Here is a 19576-nt window from a genome sequence, read left to right on the forward strand (position 1 = left end):
GACTGCCTGGTGCAAGGTGTAGGCAGGCCCAAGAGGCTGGACCTAAGGATCTGGGGAAGATGAAGCCCCAGGATGTGGTGAGAAGTGGTGACCCGAGTGGTGGAGCACAGGGGATGGGAGGAGGGGCCGGGAGGGATTAGGTGTGGGAAGGCATTAACTTCATCCAAGAGAAGTAGGAAGCTACCGCAGCTTCTAGAGCAAGCAGGGGACATGGTACAGCTTCTGCTTAACCTAGTAACGGGCTGGTGGGGCTGGCAGAAAGGGACCAGAGAAGGCCCGCCAGGGGCAGGGGCAGGGGCAGGGGCAGCTTCAGCAGGGGTGATGACCCTGGCGTGGTGGATAAAGCAGCAGATGCTGAGCCCTACAGCTGACAGCTTCTGGGGTCACTGGGCAAGCAGGGAAGGGGCAGGGCATGCTGGAGGGGGGATCCCTGGCAGGTCAGGCCAGGCGCAGGCAAGACTGCAGAGATAGCAGAGTGGCACGAGAGCAGTGGGGCCCTGCAGGTGGCCCTGGGTGGGACCAGGGGAACAGGCAGGGGTGGCACAGAGGCTGGGGCCTGGGGCAGGGAGCAGAGAGCACCCCCATGCAAGCACTGTGTCACTTCCTCCTGTCAGTGCCTTGGGGACACAATGGTACCCCCCAGCTCCACCACAGGTCCTGAGCCACCAGGCTGATGCTCAGATTACCTGGGGCACCAGGAGCAGGCCAGCAGCTGCATGGCCCAACAGGGACAAAGCGTGGGGCCACGCATTCACTGGGTGCTGGGGCACATGGGCAGAGTGGTGGTGGCCAGGGCAGGTGTCTGGGGTCCCCAGCCACCACCCCTTTGCCCACGTGCAAAGTGACTGTCATACAGCGAGGAAGACCAGAAAGCTCCCCTTCAAGTGGTAGGAGTGACGTCAGGCCTCAGTTTCCCCACGTGGGAGTGGGGGAACAGGAGGGGCCAGGCACGCAGGTGGGCACCAGTGCAGAGCAGGCACCCAGCTGGCACCTGGCAGGCTGGAGCTGCACTTGGGTGGCAGAGCCTGGGGGATGGGGCGGGGCCGCCCTCCTGGCTGCACCAGGTGCCACCCACAGCTGCTTACCGCAAAGGGGCCCGCAGGGGCTTTCTCTGGTGCCACCCCAGCCCCACGCTGCATTCCCAGCCCCGCAGAGCTGGGTGCTGGCCTCTGTCCCGGCAGCTGTGGCCCTGCTCCGTGGCCCAGGCTCCTAGGATTGGAAGGTCATGTTGTGCCTGCAGGCTGGGCACCTGCAAGCCTGGCAGTGGTCACCCCCAACTGACCCTCTGACAGCCTCTGGGCAGGCAAATCCCTGCTGCCCCTCCCTTGGGCCTCCTGCAACAGTTTACTGAGCACATATGCCTGCAGGGGAGGGGAGGGGCTGCGGGGACCCAGATGAGAAACTGCGGCCCAGAGCTGCCTGGGGTTGTACCTGAGGTCACACAGCATATTGAGTTGTGGCAAGCAACAGAAGTCCCGTGTGTCCTCTAAGCTACTCCAGGTGCTCTCAGGGAGGACCCTTCCTGGGCCTCAGTTTCCTTGTCTGTGAGCAGGCGTGGTGAGGTCAGCGTCCCGGATGTGAGAACAGAGGGCAGCCATGAGGACCCCAGGACTGGGCCATGGGCACAGACTGCCACCCTCACTTGGCACAGCATGGTAGGGGCCCTGCTCGCCACCTGCCCTGGGCCAGCGCCTGGAACACCTCCCACCCTGGGCAGGACATCACTTCCTCCTCCTAGAGCCATTCCCGGGCCTCATCAGGCCAGCTGTCCTCCTCCCAGGTCAGGAGTGGAGGCCTGGCGACCGCAACACCTGGGTCTACGTGGCTGCTGGGCACCTGAGACATGCCAGACCCTGCCCCGACCCCAGCTGCCAGGCTCTTGCGCCCACCGGATGGAGTCCCCTGCCCCGTGGCCCAGAGCCTGGGCCAGCTGCATATGTGTGGGGTCTCCCTGTCCACACGGGGCGGAGTCCAGGGCCTAGTCCCTGCAGAGTCCCGCTGGGGGCCCCATGGTCAGGCCTGGGCAAGGCCAGTGGCACGGAACCAAGACAGCAACATGGCAGGAAGGCGGGCACCAGCTTCTGCCCTTTGGCCAGCCGGCCCGCGGCCTAGAGGCACCCTTACCTACTCGGAGCTCTTGCCCAAAGACAGTCTTCTCGCCAAGGGCGGAGCAGTTCCAGCGGCCAAAGCGGAACTGGTACTGGCACTCGTTGATGCCCATCTGTGCCCCCTCCCCTATCACGATGATGGCATCGGGCCGGCTCTGGCAGATGGCGCGCTGCCGCGGGGCCAGGCCAGGAATCTTGTTGCATATGATGTTGGCTCCCAGGGCCACCACGGACGACAGTGCTCTGCAGAGGCAAGGAGAAGAGACAGGCATGAGGCTGGGCAGGCAGGCAGCACCCTCCCCTGTGGTGCCTGGCGGGGCAGACTGCAAAGTGAGCCAGCAGCTGGTCCCCTCACCCTGGCACTGACTCCAGCCTTAGCTCTTGTGTGAACTCTGGAAGGCCCGAGCCTCAGCTTCCACATCTGCAAAATGGGTATCTGAGGCATCCATGTCCAGCACTGGATCACAGCCAACCCAGGGGAAAGGCTGCCCGCCTAAGGGACTGGCCCCGGGCATTGCCTTCATGCATCTGGATGCCCGGTAGATGCAGGAGAAAGCAAGGGTGATGTCCGCCATGCACCTACTGTGCACTGGGCATGGCAGGTGGCACCTGGCAATGGGGAGTCCTCCCAGAGGTACCTGGAGGGCACCTTTGTAATAGCAACGAGCAACTCGAGCAACTCGCAGGCAGGAAGGCACTTGCCAAGCTCACCCTGAACTGGAGCTATTATCAGCCCGATTGTTTGTTTGTTTTTCTAATGAGGCAAAATTCACATAACATAACACTAACCAGTTTAAGCTATACAGCTCCGTGGCACTTCGTGCCGCTCAGGGTTGAGCAAGCACCGCTTCTACCAAGCTCCAAGACATTTTCATCCCCCCAAAGAGCACCTCCGGACCCATCGGCAGTCTCTCCCCACACTCTCCTCCTCTCTCAGCCATTGGGAACTGGTAATCCATGCCATCGTGTTCCCACGGACTGGATGCGGTGTGTGGATTCTCACAACACGTGGTCCTGGAACGCTGCCAAAGTGCGTGCACCCCGCACCCATGCCCGTGCCCGCGCCCTCTTCCTTTTTGGGGCCGAGTACTATTCTAGAGCCCGGGTGGTTCCTGCGCCACTTCGAGCATGCACGTGTGATTTCGGCCCCCATTGGGTCCGGGGGGCATCTTTCCAGCACAGAGCAGGCAGTGGAACAGCTGGGCCATGCGGTCATTCTTTGGCTTTCTGGGCATGGCTGCCAGCTACTTACCACAGCCCTTCATCAACTGCTTGGTTTCAAGCACCCAGAGAAGGACATCAAGGAAGGAGAAGGGAAGGGCCAGTGGGAGGCCGACCCGAGCTGCTTGGAGCGTGGCCCGCAGAGCCCCCTTAGCTGTCGTCCAGCCCCAGGGCCCCTGCTGCCTCCGAGAAGCCAGGCAGTGTTTTTCCAGGGTGCCGCACGCTGCAGGCAGCTGCACAGCCCCCGTGTGGCCTGAGTCCCCAGCACGTGCCGCAGCCGGGCGATACTCAATCCCCAGCCGCCCGCCCTCTGCTAAGCCGACAGAGACCCCCCGGGTCTGAAGCCCGCACAACGGGTGGAGGAAAGGGTATCAGGCAGGCGGGGCTGGGACCGGGCTGGAATCCGGAGAATTCAACCCAAAGTAACTGTAGATGCTCAGAGGCCCAGCGGCCCGAGACATGAGCCGGATGGGAACCTAGCCGGGCACCAGCCACCACCGTGGGGCACAGCCGCTTGGATCTGGGGCCGGGACCTAAAGAACCCCCACTTCCTGCAGGGAAAGGAGCTCAGCAGGTAGGGTCTGGCCAGGACCGAGGGACAGCGAGCACAGAGAGTGACGGAGCCGAACTCCTGCGGAAAGGGACGTGGAGACATTTCCCAGGGGAGGACCCACAAGTGGCTGCGAGGACAGCCTCACACTGCCCTGGGGAAAGCACACTTGTGCCCCCGAACACTGGGAGGCTAAAAGCAGGACTGCAAGCTAGAGCCTAAGTTGGGTAACTTAACTTATACAGACGCTGTCTCAAAACATAGAGTCGGGGATGGAGCTTGTTATAAAGGACCTGGGTTCAATCCTCAGTACTGCAGACAAACAAAGCACCCACTGGGACTGGTACAATTGAAAACAAGAGAGCTGGAAAATAGCGTGTCAGTGAGGATGTGGAGGAACAGCCTTTCCCACGGCAGGTGGGGTATGGCACACATGGCTGCCGTGGCCCACAGTTTGCCAAGCACTGAACATAGCTAGCAATTCCTCTTCTTGGTAGACATATGAAGGAAGTGAAGACACACAAAAAATGTGTACACAGTGGTTGACAGCACAACTCACATCAGCCAACCAGTACAAATAACCCAAAGATCCACTACTAGAGGAGCAACAGATATATGGTATACTGACATAGTGGAATATTACTTGGCCATGAAAAGAAGCAAGGTACAGAATCATGCTGTCATGTAGGAGGAAGTAAAAAATCATTACACTGAAGAGTCAGTGAGATAGCTCAGCAGACTAAATGCCTGCTTAGGCAAGCACAGGGACCGGGGTTCAATCTCCAGCAACACATGCTTCACCAGCCCCACCCCAGGGTGCCCTGAGCCAGCCACTGAGTCTGGGCATGGTGGCACATGCCTGTAGTCCCAGCGCTGGGGAGGTTGAAAACAGGAGGATCACTGCGAGTCCGAGCTGCATAGTGAGACTCTGCACCCTATACTAAAACAAAACGAAACAAAACAAAAAAACTTCATTGAGTAAAAGAAGCCAAACATGAGACCACACATTGTCTTGTTCTATGGAAAGGCAACTCCAGGGAGACCAAAGACCGAGTAGTGGGCGCCCAGAGCTGGGTGGCAGTGGTGTTGTTTCTACCCAGCACGATAGAATTGTTCTGAGAAAAGACAGCTGCGCACAAGGATATGAGCTAACACTCTGTCCTATGTGCCTCTACCTGGTGTTTAAAAACTATGGCAATACCCAGGCCTCCTGTACCTGGTGGGGAGGGACCGGGGTGTGCAGGGCTTCAGGGTGGAGGACCTAGTGCCAGCTCCCAGGAGCCAGCCAGGAGGCAAAGGTGCAGAGGAGCAGCAGGGACCAACACATTGTCAGATACGGCCAGAATTCAGAAATCACGTGAGCTATGTCCCTCTGAGGGGGGCTTTCCCACTCAGGTGTAAACGCTCCTCCGTCTTTAGTCCATACGGGCTGCACTGCACCCGAAACTTCGAGTGCGGGGTTGAGGGTGGAGAGGGGTACACAGAGGGCAGGGGCTGCCCCAAGCTCCTGCCGGTGAGCCCAGAGCCAGGCCAGAGCAGGGACAAGACCCACTTGCTTTGTTTTTTGTTTTGTGTGTTTTGTGCTTGGAATTCAACCCAAGGCCTTCTCTTTTCACATGTTTCCGTTTTGAGGCAAGGTCCCAAAATCGTCCAAGGTGAATTGAGACCTGCAGTCTTCCTGCCTCAGCTTCCCAGAATGCTGGGGTTACAGGGGTGTGCTATCTGCTCTTTATTCTCAGGATGGGCTTGAATCCAATTCATCCATCCATCCATCCATCCATCCATCCATCCATCCATCCATCCATCCATCCATTCATGGTGATGTCCTAGCCACCCCACACCTGTCCTGGCTGCTCCAGGATGACACTCCTGCACCCAGGTAAGAACTGTGCTCAGAGGCCACACCCCGGGCACCTTAGCAGGGCCCCAGCAGGGCGGCCAGGTCGCCTGTGAGCTAGGAGGAGCTGGGCGGGGGCGGGGGTTGCTGGCTTTTTCCGTGGAAAGTTCGGCTCTGGGCTTGTCCCCTGCACTGTGCAGGTGCCCCAGAGCTCAGGCAGAATTCCACAGGAGTGGGCCCAGCTACGAGTCTGGACGCTTTCCTCACCTGGCCCGGCCCAGGGCTGCAGAAAGAGGTCCGAGAAGAGGTCCCGTCCTGTTACAGGGCGGGGTGCAAGCTCCCTCTCAGAGGGGCTCCATCACTCCTTCCTTCATCCGGCAGGGACCCCGGGGTGGGGGAGTGATGCGCATGGGTTCCTGCCCTCTGCCCTCAGAGAGCCAGGGTCTGTTTAGGAACTGGACCTTCTCCAGGAGCCCCGGGGAGCCCATCCCAAACAGGGCCAACCCAAAGGCATCTGTTGCCCTAGGGACCCACAGGAGGCTGGCTGTCCTCACAAGGGGCCACCCCCCACAGTGTCTGAGGGTCAGGGACAAGGTGTGTCACAGGGCAGGGCTGGTGACAAAGTGCTAGCAGGCTGGCAGGGCTTGGGCTCCACCCCTACTCCTGCCCAGACTCTGGAGCTACCAGGCTTCCCAACTGAGCCTCCCTTCCCACGCTGGTGGAATTTCGGTACCAGGTTTTTTTGCTTTTGTTTTTTGGTGGTACCAGGGATCAAACTCAGGACCTTGTGCTTGCCAGAAAGCACTTATTCCACTGAGCTATCTCCCCGGCCCCCTTGGTACCGATTTTATTGTCTCTGCAGTTGGTCCCTGAGCTTTGACGCAGGTGCATGGTGGGGCTAGGGCCCAGGCCACACCCAGGAGGGGCTGAAGCCACCTACACCACTCCCCCAGAGCAAACAGTGATGGTCAGGCTTCTGTCTGCCGGGCGAGGTCTGGGGTTGGGGTGCCCCGCTTACTGCAGGACCAGGACAAGACAGGTGGCTCTAGACCCGGGCCCCTGAGGTAGAAGGAGCACGCCCCGCCAGCGCCCAAGGTCAGGCCTCATGGGGACAGCGGTGCTGCCCTGGGGGAGGGTGCAGCTCAGGGCCTGGCTGGTGCGCAGGTGTTGTGGGCACTTATCTCTCTTGGGAATGGAGACCCTAGTCTGAGACCTGGGGCAGGGAAGAACCCATCAGAACTGGTTCAGGCTGACTTCAGAACCACGGCTTTGGTGCCGACCAGGCGCAGCTGGCCCCCCTGCGTCCAGAGAGCACAGGTCCAGACTAGCCCCCAGGCTGAGGCCCAGAGGGTCAAGGACGCCCCCAGGTAACATGGGGATGCCTCCAACACACACCCCTGCCCACAGCTCTATGACACAATGGGCTGGTCCCACTCCCATTTTACTGAGGAAGAAACTGAGGCACAGGGAGGTTATGAGTGGAGCCTGAGGCCTCACAGCTAGAAACAGGCAGACCCGGGTCCCGTGAGCTCACAGCACAGAACTCATGGTGCCAACTCCACCCAGGGGGAGGGGCACTGAGGATGTACATTGCCCTCCCACCCCGCAGCAGCAGGCACCTCCTGAGAAAGATTATCAGGCCTTTGGGCTGCCTGGCCCTGCCCTGTCCTGCCCCTCTAAGGCAGCTGTCATCCCTGGTCCTGCCCAAGCCCTGGCTGGGTCACCCCTGGGCCATCTCTGGGACCTGTGTCATGAATGCCCCCTTGCCACCACTGTACCCACAGCCCCAAAACCCTGCCTCTGCCCCACCCCCAGGCTAGACCTCTACCACAGAGATGCCTCCCCCAAGGCCACCTACTATCCAGCTCTAGGGTCTCAGGACTCCACGTGCCCGCCCCCGCCCCCGGCCCCATCCAAAGGCTACCAGGGTACAGCTGACCCTGCTTCCAACGTTGGAACCCCAACATTGCCCAGCACCCTTACAGCCCCAAGGACAGCCTTGGAGCTGGCTCTCACCCAGGCCAGAGTACGCAGTGCTCCCCAGCAGCCCTGCTGCCCCCTCTCCTCTAACCTGTGCTCCTGGCCCCCGGGCGCTCAGCAAGTCTTCCTTCTTGGGCATCCTCGGGCAAAACATTTGAAGAATGTTCGAATTATCTGTGATCAGCCAGGGAGTCAGGCCTGGGTCCCCTCACCCAGGAGGCAACTCCAAAAATACCTGGGAAGGTGCCACTGGGCCCCCTCACCCACAGGGCATCCCAGGCTCCTCCCTCAGGCAGGCAGGGGGTGCAGGAAGCTTCCAGCCACTAACAGGCTGGTGTTTCTGGTCTGGCTCTGGGGACAGCAGGGTCCTGGCCTCGGTGCCCTTGCCTATCAAATGAGGAGGGGAATGCCTTCCCCAGACGCCCTGAGCCACCCACTGCAGGCTGCCCGCTGCCCTTAGAGGTTCCATGCCGGCCACGGCCATGCATTGCTGCTCTGGCCAGAGGAAGCTGTCAAGGGCAATGCCAGGGGCAAAGAGGGCCCAGCAGTGTCCCCACAGCTGCACATGAAGGGCCCTGGGACCTCCTGTGCCTGTTCTGCTCCTGCCCGTATCAGCTCCTTTCCCCTCTCCAGGCTTTGTGGGACTGTCCTGCACCCCAGGGCCACCCTAAGCTGTTCTTCTGCAGAGATAGGGAGAGGTGAGGCCCTGGGGATATAGGCAATGGGGCTGGCCCCAGCCTGGCCCTGGCCATCTGACGGTCTCTGGCCAGAGGAAGCTATCAAGGGCAATGCCAGGGGCAAAGAGGGCCCTACACAGGGCCTGCACCCAAGGAAGGGAGGGACAGCCCCATGGTGCCGCCCTGGGTGCTCCCCATGAAGCCCCTACCCCGTGCCCACAGGAGCTGCTCAAGGGGCCAGGTGGGAACAGGCTACAGGCTGACACCTCTCCCAGCCTCTCCCCAGCCTCAGTTTCCCACCTGCGCCATGAGGGCTGAGGATGCCCAAGGAGGGAGTGAGGTCCCAGCTCCTGGCTCTGATCAGTGCAGACACTCTGGGCTTGGCTGAGAGGTGGGCAGAGTGGGCCCTGGCACCCTCACCATGTGTCCCGCTGGCCATGTTCTCTTCGGCTACTGCCCTGCTAAGCATTCTGGGAGGAGAGGGGAACGGCGCCCTCCCAGCCTCCCCGGCATAGCCTGCATTCCTGGCCTGGCACCAGACCCCACCAGTGAGAAAGCAGGAGGCAAGCAGGGCTCTGGGCGGGGCCAGAAGTGGAATCAGAGCCTCAACCCATCCTGGGGACCCCCAAATGTCAGTCAGGACACTGACGTCTGGCCTCAGTACCACCCAGGTCCCTAACAGCATGCAGACACCATCCTCTGCGTACACCCAGGCTCTGCCCATCTGGCACCCATGCGAGGCTGCAGGTCCAGCCTGCACTCCTCCGAAGAAGCCACTGGGGCACTCCTCTGAGCTGCCCTCCCACCTGGCATGTGCCGGGATCCTGTGGCTGCGGTGCCCATGTCCAGGCCCTGCCCTGCCCACTCCCATTGCTTCCCATGGTTCAGATAAGGACTGTGGCCTCAGAGGTGCCACGCACTGTGCCACACACTGGCCAGGGCCAGACGGGAAGGACAACCCTCTGCCCGATCTTGTTCCCAAGGTGCCAGATCCCAGGATGCAGGGGCATCCTGCAAGCTGGGTGGCCAAGATGCCAGCCTGAACTCCAGAGATAGATGGATGGGCGGGCAGCAGGCGGAATAGGTGGGAGGAGCTGGCAGGGCCAACAGGCCCAGGTCCAGGTTGGGAGCCTGGGCACTGGGTGGCTTCCTGGCACTCTGGATATGGTTCTGAGTGACCTCCCTCCTGCCAGGGACAGATGGAGTTAGAGTGGAGAGGCAGCACCCCGAGTAACCGCAGCTGAGCTACGGGATACCCCCTGCCCCGTCTGCACTTGCTTGGCTCTGCTGCCCGCACCACGCAGCCTCAGCTTGGATGCCAGCACTGAAGAGCCACTCAATACCCCTTGTCCACACGGCTGGGAGCTCATCATTTTCCATAGGTGGCTCCAGAAGGGGCTGCCCCACACCCAGGCCACGCTCAGCCCTGGTCCCTGATCAGAGCCCCAGGCAGGTCAAGCAGCCTTTCCCATTTCCCATCCTCACCTCCCTTAAGGCCCCACCGACAGACATGAGGGAAGTGAGGGCCACCTGGGCTCAGTCAGCCCTTGCCAGCCACCGCAGGGCAAAGCAACCCCAGTGCCTCCAACGCTGCCTCCCGCAGGACCCATGAGCCCTGGTCTGCACACGGCCAGCTCCCAAAGGTGAAAGAAAGGTGGCAGAGCATGCACCTTTTGGAGCTGCACCCAGCAGAAGGATCCAGAGGGACGTCGAGGCTGGGCTGCCTGCCATTTCGAGGGGCTGTGTCCCTGGGGTCCCCCACACCCCATACCTCTAGACACTGAGCTGCACAGGTGTAGAGGACAGAGCTGCTGAGCCTACCCCCAGCTCTGTCCTTGCCACCTGCCTGCTGAGGCCTGGACTCTGGCTCTGCACCCTGGGCACTGTCCCTGCACACTCTGGGGGTCCCTGGGCCTGTGCCCCGGGCCTGAGGCTGAGCAAGGTCACCTGGGAGGCCAGGCATGCCTGACCTCTGCAGCAAGGTCACCCTGCTGGCCCATAATGCCAGCACTCTTGACCATGGGGTCAGAGGATCCCAGGAGACGGAGATGATGGAGCAGCCAGGGTGACGCTGAGGCTCCTTGGAGGGGGCTCAGCAGCACCTGGAAATTCCCAGTGCTCCCTGCCAGCGGTGATATCACCCCAGGAAGACCTGAGCAGTGCTGGGAAATTGTCCAGCCCCCAGCCCAGCCCCCACTTCCTACCTGTTCAGAAGGGGACACTGGACAGTCATGGACACCTTCCTTGGGAAGCCATCTCCAGCCCACCCCCTGTAGATGACAGGACTCCTGCAGTACCCAAAGGACAAGCTCAAAGTGGTCCAGGGAAGAGGACCCAGGCTTGGAGAAAATTGGGACCCACTGCCCAGATGGAAAAACTGAGGCCCTGAGAAGGGAATGGAGCCCCAGGGTGAGGACCCATCTTCCTCAGATACACACAGGTCCTGCAGAGGTTACAAGCTACCTAGGGGGCTCCCTCTGCCCCTCAAGCTCATCTCAGGAAGGAACCCCAATAGAAGACCACAAGAAAGCTCCGCCTCTGGGCTGACAGCCACACTCAGAGGCAGCAGAGACCCTGAAAGCCTGGGCTTGGGGCTAAGGTGACTCTCACCGGCTGGGTTGGTCTGGGGCTCGGAATCAGCTGCACACAGCTCTAGGGGCTGCTCAGCCTCAATGCCAGGCAGGGCAGGTGGAGTCGGGGGGCCGGCGTTGCAACCTCCATAGATCTGGCGTTCTGACCCTTCACCCTCACTCTGCACCTGCCACAGCGGGCAGCCAGGGAGGACGCAGGCTGCCCAGTAGCCACACGGCCCGTGTCGGGACCAGGGCAGGTCACGCTACAGGACTGCTGCTTGTGGGGTCTCTTCAAATGGCTTTGCCTTGCAGGACTCAGGGCTGAGCTGTGGCTTCGGCACTGCACCGGAGGCAGCCCAGGCACCCAGGCCTGGCCCTTGGTGGCTTAGGGCGCGGGTTAGGCTTGGCAGCAGGACTTCAGAGCATAGGCTGTTGGGCACCATGGGAGCTGGTCCTGGAGATGCCAGAGGCCCTCGGGTGTCTCAGGAGGGACAGCTGAGGGAGACTGGCTCCAGCTCTTCCCAACCATCTGGGCCCAGTCAGCCCTCTGGCTGTGCCACCCACAGCTGCCGTGCCCACCTGGACGCAGGACCCAAGATCCTCCACTCACTCATGCCCTCAGCCTCTCAGCACCCCGACCTGGGGCCAGGGATCCTTCCGCCTCTATAACAAGGGCCAGCCGACCCCTGGTGGCCCTTCCCTCCTGAGCACTGGCTTTGCCAGGCACTGCCCTTCCCACATTCTGCCTCGCTCCACCTGCATCTACTTGTATACCTCTGGGGCCAGACAGCTCGCCGCCCAGCTGCCCACCAAGAGGCTTGCCCTGGGGGGAGCGAGCATAGGGGAGGGGCCGGCAGCCAAGTGGGAGACAGGAGGGGAAGGGAGGAGGGCGCACACCTGTACCCACCCCCACCCCACCAGCCAGCCTGAGGGGAGGCCCCCAGCCCCAAGCCAAGGAGGGAGGACAAACGGTGGTTTTGTCCTTGGCCAGCGGGCGGCCCGCGCCACACAATGACCCTTTCATCAGGCTGAGGGAGCCCTGGGCCGGGGTTTCATCTGACAAGGGAGGGCGCCCGCCTCCAGTCCCCTTGGGAGGGAGCTGAGCCCTATCTGAGCCGGACCCAGGGCCATGCCGGACGAAGGCTCTGGGAAGCCCACTGGAGCCACGCCATCCACCAGGAAAGGAGCAAAGGCCCAGAGCCAACACTGGACACTGTCCACCCTGCCCGGTGAGACATCCTGACTGAACCCCTGGGTGTCTCAGGTGCACCTGTGGCCCACTTGCCCTGGGGACTGGTGGAGGGCCAGGCAAGGGGCCAGGACTTTGCAGGCTAGTGTCCAGCGTGGCCCAGAGAGGTGTGTGACGACAGAGTGGACCCGAAGGACACCTCCAGCATCACCTCCCTTCATGATGGCACACACCCGATGCTCCCAGGTAGCTGCCAGACCACCTGTGCGCACCACGGGACCCTTCCAGCGGCACCAACCCTGGAGAACTTCGGGACCCAAGCTGGGAGGCTGGGCCTGGATTCTTGTGACTTGAGCAACCTCAGGATCCTCAGGGCCCATCTCGAGCCCCCAGGACCATGCTGTCATCTCCCCAGAGGGTGGCCCCTGGGTGTCCATGGCTGACAGCCATGCAGTTCTCTCATCTGGGGGTCTAGTGCTTTTATTAGGCAGACCAACTCCTATTCATCCTTCAAAACTCTGGCTAGGTGACATTTCCTCCAGAAAGCCCTTGGAGATGTCCCAGGGAGTTGTGGCCTCTTCCTGAACAAATACAGTCGCTGGGCCTCCCTCGGTGTCGCCACTGGGAGCCCCCGCTTCGGACACCAAAGAAGCACCCATTTCTTGGCCAGCTGCTGAGGCCAATACAAATCTGGCTCTCTCTTCAGAGGAGACAGCTGGGTCCAGACAAGGCCAGGCCATAAGGGGCAAGGCTGGACAAGCACCCAACCTGGTCACCATGGACCTGGGGCTTTCTAGGAGGGGGCAACGGATTGTGGCATTTCCTGAGATCAGAGAGCCTCCATTTGTCTGCCTCTAGCCCAGAGGCTGCTGGGGCTTAGGACATCACCAAGCTGCCCACTGCCCAGCAGGCGTGTCATGGCCTGTGAACGCAGAGGGAAACAGGCCAGTGAGTCTATGGAGACAGCATCTCCATGTCCCATGACCCTGCAGGAGGCAGAGGTCCCGCGAGATGGACGGGTATCACTCCCAGGTGGTGACCTATTCCATGCCAAGCAGGGGCCGCCCTGCCCGCGCCAGCAGAGGCCCAAGGATGGGCCTGATTCAGCACCCTGTCCTGCCAAGGGTCGTGCTCACATGAGGCTTCTGGGGTTGCGGTCCCCACCACCAACATAGCCACAGTAGGGGCCAGGAAGAGGCTCGCCTTGGCAGGGCCGCAGTGGGTGCCCCGCCCCCCATAGCCAGGTGGTCGGTGAGTAACCGCCTGGTCACCCGTGACTCACCCAGCTCCCCAGAGCAGGCGGTCACCATGACAGGCTGCACCGGAAGACCTGGGGGGTGTCACAGCCAACCCCCACATCTGGGAGAGAATGCCAAGACCGGAAGGGACCTGCCCAGGACAGTGGCTCAGCCTGAGCCTAGCTGTGGGCCTTGGCCAGGCCCCCACTCCAGCTGACGCAGCAACACCAGTCCTCTTGGTGGCCCTGGCCCCACCTGCCCCCTCTGGGCCCTCGATGACCCCTGCCAGCTCCGGGAGCTCTGCCCTGACCTGCGGGCACAGGGATGAGGTGCTGGCCCAGGTCGCTACACACAGCTGGGCCACCCAAGGCATCTGGTGGGGCCTGGGGCCCTTCCAGGCCAGCACACCCGTCCAACCCGATCAGCAGCAGGGGCCCAGCCATGGGTCTGGCTCGGCTGTGTGCGGACCACAGGCCGGCACAGGCGCTGGGAGAGCAGCCCGGATGAAGGGGGGCCGGATCAACTGTCAGCTGGTCTGATGGGAGTGATGGGATGCTTTCTGGAAAGTTCTCTGGAGCAGAACAAAGCTTGGGCTCACTGGCTGGCTCTCTGTGTGCTCCCGCGGGGCCAAGGGCCAGTGTACGAGGACCCCCACCAACTTGCCCCCTGACACAGGCATCCCACACATGGCCCCTCAGGGTCAGGGCCCACCCACCATGCAGGTTCTCAGTGTAACTCCCTGGGCCTGGTGCCCACCTGGGTCACCTCATATACTGGCTAGCCCCTCGGCCACCCAGCAAAGGAAAGGAGGCCAGGGACACTTATGCCACCCTCTTCACCGGGGAAGGGTGACATCAACACTTGGGAAGGGTGACATCAACACTTTCTTCTACCTGGGGCTGAAGACCCGGCTGGCCTGGCCTGCCTTCCAGTCCTCCAGGCTGCCTTCCTGACTGTCCCCCAAGACACACATGGGACCCCAGCACTGGCCCAGGAACACTGGAGAAAATTGTTCCCTTAAAAGGATTTCAGCCCACAGAGCTGGCAGTGTGTGGGTACAGATGGTGGCCACCACAGGCCAGGAAGGGGGCATCTCAAAGGAAAACCTGGGGGCTACCACCTGCCAGACACCCCTCAGCAGCTTCAGGGCACCCCACTCTCAGCAGCTCCAGGGTCCCCTGTCTCTCATCCCCCCACTCTTCCTGAAATGGCCCCCTGGGGCTCCTAGCTCCCCACACCTCCCCAGGCACAGCAAACCTCAGCCAGCTGCTCCAAAAATGACTTTTCAGAGAAGCTGCCCGATGGCTGGCAAGGCCTGCAACTCAGTGCCAGGATTCTGGGGAGAGGAAAGCTCTCTGAGCTCCAAGAGCCGGAAGCGGGGTCCTAAGCCCCTTTGCCATTTTGGGGAGGGGCACGCGAAGCAGGACTGTCTGGCCGGTCACCCTTTCAGCCTGTGTCCCCACGAAGTGAACTGTGCTTACTCTGCCTGCGCCCTGCTCAGGCGGCTCGCCACCCCCCAACCCACCCCAGGCGATGCCTCTCAGCCGGGGCTGCCCGCCGGGCCGGGCCTGGAGCGTTCGCTCTGCCGACCTTGTAATTATGTCCCACAGCCGGGGAAACCACGGGCCTCGCAGCATCTGGCTGCGGTTGCAAACTTTTGTTTCAAGATGCGCGACTATTTATAGAAGGAAAACTGGTAGGATAGTAATTTCCTAGGAGCTGGAGGAGAAATTGGCTGTGTATTTATTAAAAGGGGGTGGGGGCGCGGCGATTTATTAGGTTCGCGGGCGCGCGGCTGAGGGGTGGCGCGGGAACGGAGGCGGCAGGCTGTCCCCTCCGGCCGCGTTAGGCGACCCCGGACGTGGCCCGCGTGTAAAGGAGGGGGCGGGGGAGGGGAGGCGAGAGGGAGGGAGAGCTGGCTCTGAGGTTTAATCAGTAGCATCCAGCTTAAATTCCCCCAAACAGCGGTTCCATAAATCAAACTTCTTTTTAAATCGGAGGCCAGAGCATATGCGTCTTATTAGGAATCGGGCGAAGCCACCGCTGTGCGGACGCGCCCCCTCGGCTCGCTGGGCCGGACTGGGCCGCCCCGGCTTCCCGGAGGCTGGTGGGAGATGCCCTGCCTGATGCCCGCGCGCGTCTGAGTTCTGCGCGCTCCCTCCGTCCTGACACCTGGGCCCGCCGCGCCACCGCCGCGGCTCTCGCACGCTGCGCACCCCCCTTGTCCACAGGTGAGGAGTTGACAGAGCAGAGGTCAGGCTGCCCAGCATGGCAGGAAGGCGTGATAAACCCCGGCAACATCGGGGTATAGGCTGGGTGCTGCTGATGGGGTGCCGTGTGCACCGTGTGGCGGTGTGCACAGCGGGAAGCAGGCGTGTGTGTGCAGCCCTCTCTCGTGCGCACGCCCACGCGCACCTCGTGGGTTCAGAGGGAGGGAGCCCCCTCTGCTCCAAACACGCAGGGAAGGTCCACTGTGCCGCTACCTCCGCGGCCCTCGGGCTCCTTGCACACATCCTGGTCTGCGAGGGCTGTGGGTACCCTCGGGCCACCTTTTTTCTGACCCCACAGCTGGACTTCTCCCTGCTGCAGCTGTTCCCTAGGTGCGCTACCTCAGCAGCTTTTTTCAGTCTAAGGACCCCAGCCTCCTTCCTCTGCGCGAGACACCCGGCGCCCCTCCCCGGCCCGTTGCCCAGTTCCTTGTCTGCCCGGCTCCAGCACTGAAGGCCAGGGTCACACCCGCCCACCCTGCGCGCCGCCCGCGGCACTCACAGGTAGCTGCCGCTGGACAGGAGGAGAAAGATCTGCGGGCAATAGACGGAGAGGAGCGCCCTGCGCCGCCACAGCAGGAGCATGGTGGGCCGCGAGGGGGGCGCTGGGCAGACCCCTCCAACAGGGCTCTTGCGCCAGCCAAGGCCGGGGGCCCCCACGGCCCTCCCCGATGCAGGGCGGCTGCGCTGGGCGCTAGGGGCCCGGACTCGCGGGCCAGGGGGCAGTCGTCGCCCAGGCCCCACCGCCAGGGCCGCGCATCGCGCTGGATCTGGGGGTGCCGCGGACGCTGGGGCAAGAGGAGCGGGCCGGGATCAGGTCGGGGGTGGCAGACGCGCCTTGGCGGCTGTCTAGCCCTCCGTCTGTCGTTGCGAACCGGCTCTGTCGCTGCGCTGGCTCACGTCTCCAAGTCTCCCGAGGCCCGCAGCTGTCATTGGCCGGGCCGCCCCTACATCCGCCTCCTTGGCGGGCGGGTTTTTTTAAAGGGGAGGCTGACCAGAGAGCAGAGCGCGAGGCAGGAGCCGCCCCCAGGGTTTGCCCAAGTTGCCTTGGCCGGGCGCGCTCACCCCCACCTTCAGTGAGCCACACAGCTCTGAGCTGGCTCTGGAGCGCACTCCTGGGGTTGGCACCCCGGGGGAACCGCACAGAGGCGCCTGCTCCTTTTCGGGGCTGTGCTCTGCAGCGTGTAGCCAGCCGCATGCATGCATGTGCCTGTGTGCGCCTGTGGGAGCGTGGGCGCAGGTGTGTGTGAGCAAACTCCTGTGTGCGCTGGGGTAGGGGACCCGGCTGTGGAGGCGCAAGCTGCAGCAGGCCATCCCTGTGCAGAAATGCAGCTGTATGTCCTGCTTCCCCACGGCTGGCAGGGGCGGGGTGCTGGACAGAGGCCCTCTCCTCACACTGGGGGGCCCCAATGCCAGCTTCCCCATCTCACAGCTTTGGTTGTCCTTTAAAGATTTGCTTGGGGTGGCTGTGGAGTGCAAAGTCACTTTCCAAACAATGCTTTCTCTTTCCATAGGTTTCTTTAACCCTAAAGACACAGCATTGGAGGGAGCCCCTGCTGAAGCCTCCTTCTGGAGGGGTGAACCGTGTCCGCTGGGGGGCAGTCATCAAGCTGGCAAGGCATCCAGCAAGGGGAGCTCTGTGCTGGAGCACGGGTCACCGAGAGCCCATTTCCTGGCTCTGTGGCCTGTCATGGAGACTTGTCTCCGGTGTCCGGAAGAGCTCCTCCTCCTCCACCTCCATGCCGTCTGGTCCCAGGTCCCCAGCCCTTTTGCTCCTCAGTGGGCCAGACTCCATCAGCGCTGCCCCCTGTCCTGCCTTGGCCTCTTTCAGGCCTGGGGCTTGGAGGTCACTCCATCCAAAAAGTGCCCCAGGCGAGGAACTGTGGCTCCACAAAGCCATCCTCTTTTTCTGTTGTCAACACCCAAGGCATATCTACTCTGGGGCCAGGAGGGACAACTTCTGGTTCCTCTGGTATGGAGCCTGGAGGGCTGTTCCTGTGAGTTGCACAGCATCAGGGTGCTGGGTGTACGTGTGTGCAGGTGAGGGTGGTGGCCACACACTCTCCCTGAACTTGCACAAACATGTAGCACATTGGGGTGAGCTCAGGAAGTGGGGATCATGGATCACAGAAAACCTTCAATATTGGAAATCTCTGTTGAGGTTGGAACCTTTATGACCTTAAAACCCCAAGTCCTGGATTCTGAGGTGGTAGGATACAGCATCTAGAAGCATCCCCCAGGTGCCAGTAGGCAGTGGTCTCCTGGTCAGTAAGGTGAAAAAGGCTTCACAAATGCCCAGGTGCTTATGAGATGCCTGCCAAAACCAGGACCCTACTCACCAGCACAAAGGCCCAGGATGCCCTGCTTTTCCCAGCCATGGGGAGGAAGGTTGCATAGGTAACCGGCTGCTGCTCGGGGTAGACTGGGAAGGGTGGGCCCCCCGCTGTCCCCTCCTGCCTACCTGATACCCTGAGATAGCACACACAGAAAGCCAGGCCTCTGGGAGGAGCCAGAGGGGTGGCTCCCCTTTCTGCCCACCCTTCCTTTAGGAAAGTGGGGGAAGGGACCCTCTCTGAGACTCCTGGATAGGGCGAGGGCCTCCAGGAGAGGAGCCTGGCAGTGTCTCCCCCCTCAAACAGTCGGGGTGAGGGGCCTCTCCTGGCCTTGGGGCTCCACTGGGGTCTGGCTCACTTGTTTTCTGTCCCATGCCATCCAGTAAGGGCACAGGTGGCTCAGGAAGGGGCGCAGACCTCCATGCCTGGGGACCCACCCCCTAAAGCCCCAGCTGCCTGACCCTCAGCTCCTGCTGCTTGGGTAGGAGAGCTCTTAACGCTGCCTGTGGGGGAGGGGCTGCTCTCCCAGGAGCCCTGTGGAGGACTTGATTTTAGGAGGAGTGGGCCCCAGCCCTACTCCTGATCCCTGTGGTCAGTGACTTGGTCTCCTGCACTGTTTCCTAAGCCTCAAAGCCCAGAGAGCTAAAGCCCCAAACCAGGGCTTGCCAGGAGCTGCCCAAGGCCTCCGTGAGAAGCCAGGCAGCAGAGATGGCACCTGGGGCGCCAGTTGTCTGGAAAACAGTGTCCGGCCCACCCCAGCCCCGACTGCTGGACGCAGGCGCCCCACACCTCCATAAACAAACACGCAGGGACACAGCCTGCCCACAGACTACAATAAACAGAGCCACCAGGAGCAGGGCAGGCGCCCGCCCAGGCCTGCAGGACGGAGACCAGCACCCAGGCTTCCAGCCCTGCCCTGAGGGCCCCCAGCTTTCTCCACCTGTACAAGGGCGGAGGCAAGGAAGGATGGAAGGGCGACGGACAAGCCGATTCTAGGGGCCAGAGTCCACCACCCTCCTGGGGAGCATGTCTCTCCATGTGTCCCTGCGGGTCTGCTCAAAAGGGGCCTTTGGGTGCACAAGGCACATAGTAGGCGCACAGTAGGACGGGCACTGGGGTGCGGCTACCACAGGGACGCTGCCTCGGGGCAGTGCGAGCTATCCGTGAGATGCACCGCGTTGCCTCCGAGTCATACCACCCCTCCACCCCCAATCGAGGGAGGCCGAGACAGATTCTGTCTAAAGGAGATCGCAGCTCAACAGGTAAGGACTCGGCTGGGTTCAGGAATGTGGAAATACGACTCGGAGCAGCTACCGCAGCGAGCGGCGCGCGGCCGCCGGGTGCGCGCGAGGTGGAGCGCGGCGAGAGGGGGCCGGGCCCGGGGTCCTGAGCGGGCGGGGGCGCGGGCCCCGGACCGAGCCCGAGGCGGCCAGGCCAGCCCCGCAGCTCATCCCGAGCCAGCCGGACGAGTTGTCAAGGTAATTTCAACACGTCTGGGTGATGGATAGAGACGCGGGGCCGCGGCGGCTGCGGGGCCTGCATGCGCGCCGCCCGGTGCGCGCCCCACCCCCGCGTCCTAGGTTGCGGACGCCCCCCGCCCCCC

The 19576-nt window shown here is 62.2% G+C and overlaps 1 protein-coding gene across 2 annotated transcripts in view; it reads right to left on the bottom strand.

Annotated features, from left to right (window-relative positions):
- Wnt7b (Wnt family member 7B) overlaps positions 1-16476 on the bottom strand; it is a 29849-nt gene extending 13373 nt beyond the window's left edge. Inside the window, exons 1-2 of one of the 2 annotated variants that reach the window (XM_004642402.2) lie at positions 16143-16476; positions 2125-2351 (exon numbers count right to left, since the gene is read on the bottom strand). In XM_004642402.2, coding sequence (XP_004642459.1) covers positions 2125-2351; positions 16143-16225 — 310 coding nt within the window. In that variant the 5' untranslated portion in view covers positions 16226-16476. Of the gene's footprint in view, positions 1-2124; positions 2352-8673; positions 8773-16142 lie in introns of those variants that run through there. The other variant, XM_023702584.1, reaches the window with a different exon arrangement.
- Between the last annotated feature and the right edge of the window lie 3100 nt (positions 16477-19576).

This window comes from Octodon degus, unplaced genomic scaffold (genome assembly GCF_000260255.1).
Source record: "Octodon degus isolate 3935 unplaced genomic scaffold, OctDeg1.0 scaffold00153, whole genome shotgun sequence".
NCBI classification, from domain to species: Eukaryota; Metazoa; Chordata; class Mammalia; order Rodentia; family Octodontidae; genus Octodon; species Octodon degus.